At 46.0% G+C, this 12979-nt stretch overlaps 1 protein-coding gene across 2 annotated transcripts in view; it reads right to left on the bottom strand.

Moving 5' to 3' along the window:
• Positions 1-12979, bottom strand: part of PLEKHH2 (pleckstrin homology, MyTH4 and FERM domain containing H2) — an 812518-nt gene that overhangs the window by 72745 nt on the left and 726794 nt on the right. For both annotated transcript variants that reach the window (XM_069233993.1, XM_069233994.1), the window contains one exon: positions 3926-4055. In XM_069233993.1, the coding sequence (XP_069090094.1) occupies positions 3926-4055 (130 nt within the window). The remainder of the gene's footprint in view (positions 1-3925; positions 4056-12979) is intronic.

The following is a 12979-nucleotide window of genomic DNA, read 5'->3' as shown; positions in this document are numbered from 1 at the left end:
ATTATATATACATTAGGGATCAGGAAATAGGATAGGAAGCAATAGGCATTTGTAAAAGCAATAGCAAACAGTGAGGGCCCCGGGGAGGGCCAAACCATATACTAAAAAAAGTGGAATGTGAAAGGCAGTCCCAAGGAAGTGGAATCAGTAGAGAGGAGCTGGAGGAACTAGGGACCACAAAAGGTAAGTACCAGGGTGCCCCTAGGGACCAGGAGAGAAGAGGTAAGTACCTGGTTTTCCCTAAAACCAACAGTAGGACTTTGGAAAAAGGACTGTGCAAGACCCAGACAAGACTGGAAAAAAGCAAATGTGGATCCTGAAAGAAGAAGACCTGCAAAGGAAGGGGACTAAGTCCAGTTCGAGTTGGAGTATTCTGCTGTGACAGGAGCCACTACCCCCCCCCCCTTCTGTGGCTGCAGGACCAGGTCGATGGTGGATGAAGAAAGTCAGCAGTGCAGGTCAGGAGCAGAAGAGGAGTCCAAGAAGTACTTCGAGTGATGCCCCACGTCAGCGGTCATGTCGTGGTCAGTCAGTGGTGCTTGAAAACCCCCAACAGGCCTTGGCAAATGCAAGAGTCGAAGAGGAAGGTTTTGCAAGGCTGAATAGATCTAGCAAGGCCCAGGGGACTTGACCCAAGCAGGGGAGTCCGAAGTGACCCTCAGCAGCTGGGAGAGTCACAAGAAGAGGAGGCAGCCCCCACAGGTGACCCACGGACAGCAGACACAGGAGTCGCAGTGAGGCCCACTCAGCACACCTGAAGAGGAGTCCACGTCGTTGGAGCAGCAGGCAGGAGACTGTGCTTTACAGGAAGGAGTGCTGGGGGCCGGGGCTATACGGAGCCTGAAGATCCCTTGGAGAAGAAACAAACAAGCATTGGTAGCTGCAAGAGTCGCAGTGCATATGGGTACTGTCCTACAAGGAGAGGCAAGGGCTTCCAATCTTCCAAGTTAGACAGCTGGTAGAAAGAATTAAGGGGACCACTCCAGACCACCACTTGTGATGTAGGATCTACGCAGCTCCGGAGAAGAGAAGATCCACGCAGCCAGTCGTCGTTACAGTTGGTGCCTGTGGATGCAGAGGAGTGATTCCTTCACTCCAAGGGAGATTCCTTCTTACTTCTTGTGCAGGCTGAGGACTCATCATCCTCAGAGGATGCACAGCCAGAGAAATGTTGCAGTTGCTGGAAGGAGCCGGAGAAACAATGTTGCAGAGCAGAGACGTCGCTGGAGTTGCAGATTGTCAGTTCCTGGAGAGTCCACTTGCAGTCCAGGTGGCCAGAAGATGAAGTAAACGATGCAGAGGAGTCCTGCTGGAATCTTGCATGTTGAATCAGAGGAACTACTTGAGAGGGACACCCTAAATAGCCCAGGACGGGGGATTGGCCACCTAGCAGGGTGACCTCCTATCAGGAGGTGGCTGTGACGTCACCTGCCTGACCTGGCCACTCAGATGCTCCCAGGGGCCTCTGGCTACAAGATGGCAGAATCAAGTGGCCACCTGGAGGAGATCTGGCACCACCCCAGGGGTGGTGATGGACAGGGGAGTGGTCACTCCCCTTTTCATTGTCCAGTTTTGCGCCAGAGCAGGGACCAGGGGTCCCTGGACTGGTGCAAACCTGTTTTTGCAAGAAGGGCACCAAATGTGCCCTTCAAAGCATACCGGTGGCTTGGGGAGGCTATCCCTCCCAAGCCATGTGACACTTTTTTCCAAGGGAGAGGGTGTTACCTCCCTCTCCCACACGAAATCCCTTGTTCTGCCTTCCTCTCCCTGAACTGGTCGATCAGCAGGAGGACAGAAACCTGTCTGAGGGGTGGCAGCAGCACGGGCTGTCCAAAAAACCCCAGAAGACTAGTATGAGCAATGCCATTTAAGGATCTATGGAATCATACAGTCAATACTGGCAACTGTATTGGGGTATGATTCCAACATGATTGATATCAAACATGCCCAGGTTCGGAGTTACCATTATGTAGCTGGACACAGGTAGTGCTGTGTCCAGTACACGGGTAAAATGGCTTTCCCGCACTTATGATGTCCAGTGAAATGGAGCTGAAGTTCTTTGGGGGACCTCTGCTCATGCCCTCACACACAAGTACCTGCACCCTGCCCCTGGGCTAAGAGGGCCTACCATAGCGGTGACTTACAGACCTGTAGTAAAAAGGTGTATGCATCTTTTCACGCAGCCTGCAATGGCAGGCCTGCAGACATATTGTGCATGGGCTCCCCTAGGTGGCACAATACATGCTGCAGCCTGTGGGGAACCCTCGGTGCCCCAATGCCCTTGGTACCTAAGTACCACATACTAGGGACCTATATGGGGGCACCAGTATGCGAATTGTTGGGTATGCTAAGTCCTAAGCATCCACATTTAGAGGGAGAGCGCACAGTCGCTGGGGTCGTGGTTAGCAGGATCCCAGTGAACATAGTTAAAACACACTCACAGTAGGCAAAAAGTGGAGGTAACCATGACAAAAAGAGGGTACTTTTTTTCTACATCCAGTACTCCTAGTTACTGAAGATCCCGAAATCCTCATAATCAGCTTCACGGGGCTCAGCTTGGACCATGTAATGGTGCCCATGGTATATTATTATTGCTTGCTTAGTTGTGAGATTTTCCACAATAAAATTCCAAGTCCTTCTTTCAAATTTGACCAGATAATTTTACTTCCATTCTACTTGCAAATATGTAGAGCAAGTAGATACCTTGCTACGCATTCTACTTTTTATTGTAATATACATTAATTTGTAATACATGTGTCTATTCATCTGATGTATCTTGAGCTTAGATACAGAAAAACAAAATTCCTTCAGAAAATAATATAGCATTTAAATGCATAGTTCCTCAATTATATGTTCGCTGTTAACTTCATAGGGATATACTTGGTCCAGAATGAACAATTCCGATGATATCGCCCAATGAGTTAACATAGTTTACAAAGAAAATGACCTAGAATGGAAAATAATTTGTGGGACCCAGAATTGAACTTCCCCCTGATTCAACGCAAATAATTGCCACCTTCTGTGAATACATGATAAATATCTGAGTGGCAACCTGTGCAGATCAGGTGGGGTTCTCCAAGGATAAGGGAGGGAGTCTTGGTGGTGGGGAGACTGTGGTCTATGCCTGTTCCACCTTCAGTGCTGTAGAGGGAGGAAGGGGGGCAGTCTGTGTCTCTGCCTGCCAGGCGCTGTGTTTAGCAATAAATTATTAAACTTGCGATTTAAAAGCACCTGCTGAAAAGTTCCTTGTACGTCCGGCCTTCAGAAAACAATTCATGTCAAGATACCTCTTGTCATTAACATTCCTGCTAGGGAGAGGGATGGGAGTTTTGTCTAGTGGCAGGTTTGACTCGCCATAAAGTAGCTGAGAGGCGTAGTATGCCTCCTGCAAAGAACAGAACTACATTTTATGTGGATAGCTGAGTGTATTAGTAAAGTCAGCCTTTACAAGCAGTTTAAAACAAATGAATGTATGTGAAAGGGGGGCTATGGAGAGATGAGGGGTACATTTGCTGGGTGGTAGTGAGTGAATCCGAGGAGGTGGTCATGCGGTGGGGGGGGTGCCAAAATAGACTATTGCCCAGGGTGCCACCGGCATCAAAGCCGGCCCTGTTCAGATCCACACCTGGTAAAACCACGTCTGGCACTACCAGACCTGTGAATTTTCGGTCTGGAAACGCCATACTCTCGGGATTTCCTGCACCAGCAATTTGGTGGCCCGGGTGTCTCCTTATGGGTGATCTAATCACAAACTCATTGAACAAGGTTTTAGTTGTGTGGGTGCTGTAAAAACGCATGAGGTGTGCAAAAAATGTACCTTGAATATCAACCTATCTTGAAATAACTAGTCTTAAATACACACAAAAAGACAAGGCCCGGATGACCAACAGCAAAGAACGCATGCATTATTCCAGCAGTGGCTTACCTTAGCAGAGAACAGTTTGGCACCAAAAAATGTCCATTTTCTTGCGACAGTGAGATAAATGCGCACACAGTCTGCAGCACTGTGACCTCGGAGAGACATCCATCTTGTGGATAACCTCTGACGAAGAAGTCTATATTAAGAAGAAAAAATAACGTAGTGCACTGAACAAACACCCATCATTAAATATATCGAATATTTGTATTGGCTTTTAAGAATTTCAGATTCTAAGTAAAATTCAAGTTGAGGCTTAAGCTACACAATGATCATACTAACCACATCCGGGTAGGGGCACAAGTTGCACAACGTACATACATAGGTATACATTAAAAAACATTCCTATTTAAAATATTCAGTTTTGTTGAACTGAAAAGAGTGGATAATTTTTCCCGGCGCACCACTGAAAAATATGTTAACAAATGTTGCAATGAAGCCATTCTCCAAAGTGTTCGATATATGTTGCAGAAGAACACACCTGGCTTCAGAATTTAAAAACATCAAGCCTCCGTAAAACATGCGAGGTTATCAGCAATATTTACTGGTGGAATCATCATTCGACTGTTCTCAAGTTATATATATTGCCCATACATGTCCGGTCTAACAGATCATGTTTGACAAAAAAATGCTGAATTTACAACTACCGAGGAGTGCAAGGTACCATATAAGCTCACTTTCTTAATAATTAAATCATGGCTCACCCTGGAGATATATTCCTTTAATCTTTCATTTTTACATACGAGTTCCTGTACTTTACATTGAACTGATCACAATTTATATTTTTTTCTTAGATTTCTTTCTTTAATCCAAATTACACTTCTCTTAACCAATATGTTTGCACATTTAGGTACTCTCTCAAGATTTCCAAAAAGGATAGTATCTAGCATCAATTTCACTTATCTCAGAGAATAAGCTGTGATTAAACAAGCTCTAAAAAAGCCAAAAGATTTGATTTGTACGTAGTTCATGCAGAGACACAATATCTGGGCACACGCTCATGCACTGATACAGTATAACTTGTCAGAGCAATCAGAGAGACAGCGCGCATATGTGAGATGAGTTATACTGGTTATTTATTTTGATGTGTATTTAGATTTGGCCATGGTTTTTAATTGGATAAGATAGCACGCAAGTGAAATAAAAGGTCTAGTTATGTTTTGCTTATTTTCGTTTCTGATGTGTGATGATTACAGAATCAAATATGGTGATATTTGTGCACTACACCGAAGGTAATACTTATTGTGGATACACCTATGTCTATATCTAAGAATCTTTTATACACAAGACTGAAAATAGACTAGATTTGGCAATATGGCGATATTTGTAGATTAGACCGGGGAAAACACCTAGCATGGATAGTCCTAGCTCTATGTCTAATAATTTTTTACACAGGAGATTGAAGCTGGACTACTGTCAGATTTGGCGTGAAGGCGGCTGCAGCATGTCTACTGGTAACAAGCTTCTCACAGAGGAGCGCGTTCTGGTGAGTACACTGGTTCCAGATGAAATGGGGGAAGTGCGCATTTGAGGGGTGAGCTCCCCTTAGGAATAAAAAGATTTGATTTTATGTGTACATATGTTTGTATGGAGACGGCTGTAGCGTGTCTAGCGTTAACGAGCTTCTCATAGCGAAAATTATTTTTCGGGTAAGAATATCGGCTAATGGACCGATCATAACTGATTACAGACAACGCGGGGTAAGTGCACATATGAGGGGTGAGTTCCCCTTAGGATAACTAAGATTCGCTCTTCTGCGTGCATATGTTTATGGTAGTGCTCGGAGTATGTCCAAAGGTAACACATACGGGTGCACCTTTAGTATAATGTCATTATGGCTAATATTATTGCCTTGTGTACGTTTAAGGAATATATTCAGCACATCTGATAATGGAGAAAGCAGATCTATAGTGGTGTGCATCATTATTTTTGCTTAAATTGGGTTATTATGTATAATCTAAACTTAATTTTCATTTTATCAAAATTGTGTCTTGCTTATGGGACAAATATAGGGAGTGAGAAGTTAATCGTGTACATTATGAATGAAGCAAGCACTGAGCTGATGGTGAGTTGTTCGGTTCTGTTAAAAAAACTAGATTATCACACTGTAAAAAATCCAGACTGGATGACATATATTACCTTTAGCGATAAAATTGCAAGCATGAGGGATAGAGGCATATAATAGAGAGGGGAAAGCTACGTATTAGACCCCGCAACTAACAGCAATGGTCCACTGGGCACAGATGGGTTTGGTCTTTATTAATGTATATAGGTAATAAGCTTTATACTAATGATCTAGGGGGTTCAAACAGATCTTACTAGTACATTGATGGATTTCACGATGCATATAAAATATGTTTTTAGATTATTGTGTTTGGTTTCCACAGAAATAGTGACTGTAAATGGTGGGGGACTGTATTAAAGACTATACTAGAAATGTGAGATATATTATGGTTGCTATATGATGTTTACAGCCCTGAGGAAGTTGTGGGGATACATCACAGAGACGGAACACGTGTTAGCTGTTGGAATTGAACTGTTGCTGTCGGAAAATACTGATGGAATGACAATAAAAGACTGAGTTAATGGGCTGGACCTTTGCTGATGTTAGATAACAGAGACCAAATGGGGACAATATATTGTTTTGAAATGAACATCAGAAAGAGATTAACAATGGAGTTGTAATTGGTAAACTAATGATAAGGCGTGTGCCTTTATTGAATCCACACTCATGTATTGACACATACATGCTAATAGGGAGATCGAGTAACATTACCTACAAACATGTACACTCATAGACCCATAGACGACGATGTACAAAGACCTACAAGCAGCCACAGACATAAACCTTCTAATATGCAATTAAACGTACACATATACAAAGAGACATGTAATGTTGGTCTACAACTCCTTAATCTAGGCCATCCACAATCACTAGATGTGACAGGAGAGTGACAGCTGTACAGGGAGGATGTAATGCAAACAAGGAAAATATACCCTCCTGTGCCCAGCTGTGTAGTAAAAACAACCTTAATTGCGGTGAAGTGGGCCACTGACATCCGTGTACCTCGGTGCCTGCTGCACGAATAATAGCGACGTACCTCAGAAGGTTAAGAAGGGAACATGGACGTCATTTAGGGGTCACCAGGGATAGCAGCTGTAACCCCTGGCTTGCCCTTTGCTACCCCTGGCACTGCCTTTGCGATCCCTGGCCTCAGAGGTGGAAAATGTAGTGCCAGGAACAATGTGACAGCTCGGACGTCATAGCTCCAGTCTCTTTGTTTTCTGTAATTTTTTTACTACACCGATAGTAAATAATAACATTTTATTCACTATGAGTGTAATAAAAATGGAGTATACTTCCATGGCAACTGAGGTAAGTAAAAAATACTTTTAAATGTATGTTGTGTGCGTGCTTGAGGGTGTACATAAGTGTAAATTTGTGTGTATGTGGAAGTATGTGTGTATGAGTGAAAGTGGAGGTCAAAGGGCGTGTGATGTCACTTCCGCTACCCTTGGCATTTTGGTGAATTGACGGCCATGGAAAGGAACAAGAGGTGGGATGAGGAAGGACCCTTGTGAATGCAAATATCTTTTCAAATTTGTGGTGCTGGTCAATAGCAGTCTTTAGGCAACTGGTTGGCAAAGAGGAACCAGAGGCTGAATTTTAGATGTGGCACACTGTTCACTATGTAATCCGGCGTACACTTAAGTATGTGCATCAGCACACCAAATCGCGCCTGCATTGTAAAAAGCACATTAGCAAAAGGGGTACTGGCTGTTTGTAGTCTCCAGTCCACCTTTCACTGTGCCACACCCCCATACAAACACCCCGTTGAGATCCAGCTGGTGCACATTTAGCACCAGCGCCATCTGTATTACAGAAGGAGTCACAAAGTCCAGTGACCCCTTATGCAATCTAAAAGTGGTATATAGGGCACAAGAAGTGGGTGCATATGCTTTTCTGATGGATACAACTACCTGTGGATTCCTCACCTTATGAATTGTCCCAATGCGCCAGCATTCAGTGGAAACTTTCTTCCCAGATCTTCACGTCGATGAGGACGCCACAATTGCATGGCTCCGCACGTTATTCCATCTGACGTCATCGTGTCAATAAGAGGTCCTCGCCGGCGTGCTGACATCAGTTCCCTTTTTTCCGTGCCTTCGAAGCTAACGGTTTTCTCCTAGCTCTCGAACAGCTACTGTTTCGAAGGTGTCTTATTGTACTTGTTACAATATCTCTGCCTAAGAAATCAGGTTTTAAGCCTTGTCGTGAGTACGGGGGTTGTAGGTCAGTCATGGACCCTCATGAAGACTGTTTGTGGTGTCTGAGTTCGGACCACAAAGTGGAAGGGTGCGTTTCTTGCCAGAGGATGAATCCAAAGGTGTTAAAATAAAGAGAGGCTAAGCTTTTCTTAGCAAAAGCGAAGAGAGGACACCAGAGTCATCGGAGGTCAAGACAAGGGAGTCTTCATCTCATAAGTCGTCAAGATCACACAAGAAGCAGTGCCGGCATGATTCTCTACGCCGTTCTTCTAGAGAGCGGTCTCAATCTCGGTCTCCTTTAAGACAATGTCGTATGGTGTGGGAGGTCAGTCCTACTGTTACTTCCCAACCTTAGAGTCCTCAGGTTTCTCTGGCGCCATCACTAATCGAGGTGGTTGAGTACCTGGCAAGTCCTCCGACTCACTTTTCACCTGTGTTGGTTCAGGAGCCGGTGGCACTGGTTTCAGCTCCAGCCCTAGCGCCGCAAGACGAACAGAGGTTTCCTGCCTTCCCGACTCCGCGAGCGGATCCGGTGGCTTTTCTAAATGCTATGTTCAGCATTTTTAATAAAGCTATGGCCCCTGCTGGTGCACCGTCTGGTCCCATGGGACTATTAGCGTTCTCCTTGGGTTCGCCGGCTCCGTTTGTGCCTTTCTATCAGGCTGAGGGTGCTGGTTCGGCGCTGATGACGTCTCCTCAAATGATGCCGATGGGGTCAATTCAGGCGCCGGATGGGTCTCCTTCATCTCCTATGCCACGTCCATCTGTCTTGAAGCCGGCGTCATCGATGTCAGCTAACTCTCTGTCGGCACCGAGATTGGAGGCCAGGCTGAGATCAAGGAGGAAAGCTTTGAGGCTCTCGGAAGAGCAAGAATACCAGCAACAGTTATTGGAGGAAGGAGAGATTTCTAAGCCCTTGGGAGAGTTTCAGGGTCTGGACTCAGCTAGTGAACTGGATAGCTCCCCTGAGTGGGAACTTTCATCTCAGGGTAAATTTACGGAGGAGGCAGCTTCCTATCACACTGTCATAAGGAAGGCTGCAGAATTATTGGAGCTTCCATTGCCATCTTCGGAAGTAAAGATAAACATTTTGACAGAGGTATTGCACCCTTCCTCCACTTCGGCAGAGTCCCTGCTCCCTTTAAATGATGCTCTTACGGAGCCTATTTTGAACATTTGGAGAAAGCCTGTTATGTCTCCAGTGGTGTCCAGGACTGTAGCAAGGAGGTACAGGGTTGCTCCTGGGGATCCAGGATTTTTATTTCAACATCTGACTTCTAAGAGCTTGGGGATCCAGGCTTCTTGTTCTGCTTGTTCTGCACCTGGTTCCTTTCCTGCTACTCCATCAGACAGGGAGTCCAAGAGAATGGAGCAAGCAGTCAAAAAGACTTTCTCCTCTTGTAGTATGGCCATGAAATCAGTCAATGCTACCTGTGTGCTGGTAGATATGTTCATGCCCTCATGGACACAGCTGGAGCTGTGGTGCCTAACTTGCCTTAGGATATGCAGGGGCAGTTTGACGAGCTCCTTTTGGACACCCAAGCGGTGGCCAAACAGATCATCCAGTCTGGATACAGCTGACTCAGTAGCCAGGGCAATGGGTACTTCAGTGGCCACCCCACCAGAAGACATGTGTGGCTAAGGTATTCTGGGTTTTCAACAGACGTCCAGGCAACTTTATTGGACCTCCTGTTTGATGGCAAAAAGGTGTTTGGGTACAAGGTGGACTCTGCTTTGGACAGCAGGGCCACTGCAAGATCTTTAGGGCTACAGGCTTCTGCATCTACTCCGTTTAGAACCTTTAGGAGATTTAGGGGGTTTGGTCGTGGATCCACTTGCCGTGGAAGGCCTCAGTCCAGCACTCTACAGCCTGCCAACCCTCTCTGTAGATCTTTTAGAGGGCGGGAGAGGGTTAGTACACAAGGAGCCACCTAACAGCACCCTGCCTTATCCTCTTTCTCTGGGGGAACACAACAAGGAAAGCTGCCCTAGTTTTCCATCCATCTTAAATCATGCTTCTCCCATAGGGGGCAGGATATTTTATTTTCGTCACGAGTGGGAGTTAGTCACATCAGACTCTTGTGTACTAAGTATTTTGGGGAAAGGTTATGCCCTTCCTTTTCAGGAATTTACCCCTCCTATTCCTCCCTGTCATTAATTTTGTTTAGAAGATCATCTCCTGTTGCTGCAGCAGGAGGTTCAAGTCCTTTTATCAAAAGGTGCAGTGGAGTTGGTTTCAGAGCAGGAAGTGGGTAAGGGCTTCTATTCAAGATATTTACTGATTCCCAAGAAGGATGGTCGATTGAGACCCATCCTGAACCTGAGGATTTTGTATTGGTTCCTCAAACAGGAGAAATTCTAAATGCTGACTCTAGCGCAGGTGCTTCTGGCGTTGAACAAGGAGGATTGGATGGTGTCTGTCGACTTGCAGGATGCTTATTTTCATATCCCCATTCTGAAGTCACATAGGAAGTATCTCCGGTTTGTGTTAGGGTCGCAACACTACCAGTTTGCGGTCCTACCTTTTGGTCTTACTTCCACACCTCGAGTCCTCACGAAGGTGATGGCGGTGGTTGCAGCAAACCTCAGAAGGAAGGGAGTATCGGTATTCTCTTACCTGGATGATTAGCTGATAAAAGCCAAGTCCCCAGAGCTTCTGTTGCATCACCTGCAAATGACAACACAGTTGTTGTTTAACCTGGGCTTTACGGTAAACGTGCCCAAGTCTCACCTGGAGTCCTCTCAGCGCCTCCTGTTCATAGGGGCAGTACTGGATATGACATTGAATCAGGCTTATCCGCCGCCTCGGCGGATTCAGGACATTCAGGCGTTGATTCCAATGTTTCAAAATAACAATCTCCAGATATGTTGCAGTGGATCTACGATGGTGGGCTGTGGGTGGCAACCTTTTCCAAGGAAGGCCGTTTTGTCCACAGTCATAACTGATGCTTCCACTCTAGGGTGGGGAGCTCATCTGGAGGACCTGAAGATCAAAGGTCATTGTTCTCCAGTGGAACAGATGTTTCACATCAATCTGTTAGAATTACGGGCGATACGTCTGGCTCTCAAGGCCTTCCTCCCGTCCCGTCACAGTCAGTCAGTTCAAGTCTTGACGGACAACACTACCGCGATGTGATACATCAACAAGTAGGGAGGAATAGGGTCGTACCTTCTCTGCAGAGAGGCTCTGCGGCTCTGGTCCTGGGCACAGGACCATCGGATTTGCATAACAGCAAACCATCTGACTGGAGTTTTCAACGTACGTGCGGACAGTCTGTTGCCATTTCTCGGCCGATCACGAGTGGCATCTCCATCCAGACCTGGTTCCTCACATCTTCCGGATGTGGGGTTTTCCACAGATAGACCTGTTTGCCACTCGGGTGAATGCTCACTGCCCGTTGTTTTGCAGCCTCCAGTATCCTGTGCAAGGAGCATTGGGGGACACGTTTCAGATGTCTTGGTACAGCCAGTTACTTTACGTATTTTCCCCCATACCCTTGATTCCTCAGGTTCTGAGGAAGATTCGCCAAGACCCGGCCCAAGTAATTTTAATAGCTCCGGATTGGCCAAGAAGGGTGTGGCACTCAGACCTTCTCCAACTCTCATTGTGCCCTCCGCTCCGTCTCCCTCACAGGGCAGACCTCCTCTCGCAGTCGCAGGGGCAGGTTCTACACCCCCACCTCCAGAGCCTGCGCCTACATGCCTGAAGATTGAACAGGGCAATCTGAGTCATAGTTCTCTCCCTCCAGAAGTGGTGGATGTTATTTTATCAGCCAGGCGACACTCCACCAAAACTGTCAGTGCCAACAGATGGGTAAAATTTGTTACTTGGTGTGGAGAGAGGCAAATTGATCCCTTAAAGGCCCATTCATCTGATGTTTTGCTGTGTGCCCTTTCTTTAGCACAGAAGGGTTGTGCTGTTGTGACTGTGAAGGGTTACTTATCGGCACTGTCGGCCTTTCTGTGCCTTCCTGATCAGCCTTCCTCTTTAAATCTCCTATAGTTGTCAGGATCTTGAGAGGCCTGACTAACAAGTTTCCTCCCACTCCGTTTCTCATGCCTCAGTGGGATTTGAATTTGGTTCTAACTTTTTTGAAGGGTTCACTGTTTGAGCCTATGCATTCTTGTTTATTAAGCCTACTAGTCTTGAAAACAGTCTTCCTCATAGCTATCATGTCTGCTAGGCATGTGAGTGATCTCCAGGCTCTTAGTGTCAAATCTCCCTTCACATCCTTTTATGCTGACAATGCAGTGTTGAGAACCAGGGCAGCTTTCCTTCCCAAGGTTGTCAATCCCTTCCATATGAGGCAGTCTATTACTCTTTCATCCTTCTACCCTCCTCCCCATCCTTCAAAGGAGGAAGAAAGACTTCATCGCCTAGACCCGAGAAGAGCTCTGAGTTTTTATATTGAAAGAACAAAAGACTTTTGTGTGGATGACCAACTCTTTGTTGGATATGTGGGCAAGATGAAGGGCAAAGCTGTCCATAAGAGAACCATATCCAGGTGGGTAATTCTTTGAATAAAGATCTGTTATTCACTGGCAAAGAAGGTTCCCCTGAGGGTTTTAGAGCCCATTCCACCAGGGCTAAGTCTGCGACTTCGGCCGTGATTAGAGGTGTACCAGTGTTGGATATTTGTAAGACAGCAACTTGGGCTTCCCTCCATACTTTCGCGAAGCATTGTTGCTTGGGCTGGGAAGTTAGGAGGGACGGCCATTTTGCACATTCTGTGTTGCAAGCTCCACCTCCGAGTGCAGGACTCCTTTGGCATTCTATTCATAAGGTGAGGAATC

Source organism: Pleurodeles waltl, chromosome 5, assembly GCF_031143425.1.
Source record: "Pleurodeles waltl isolate 20211129_DDA chromosome 5, aPleWal1.hap1.20221129, whole genome shotgun sequence".
In the NCBI taxonomy this organism is placed as follows: domain Eukaryota; kingdom Metazoa; phylum Chordata; class Amphibia; order Caudata; family Salamandridae; genus Pleurodeles; species Pleurodeles waltl.
The sequence above is the reverse complement of the archived record's forward strand: the minus strand, read 5'-3'. Positions and strand labels throughout refer to the sequence as shown.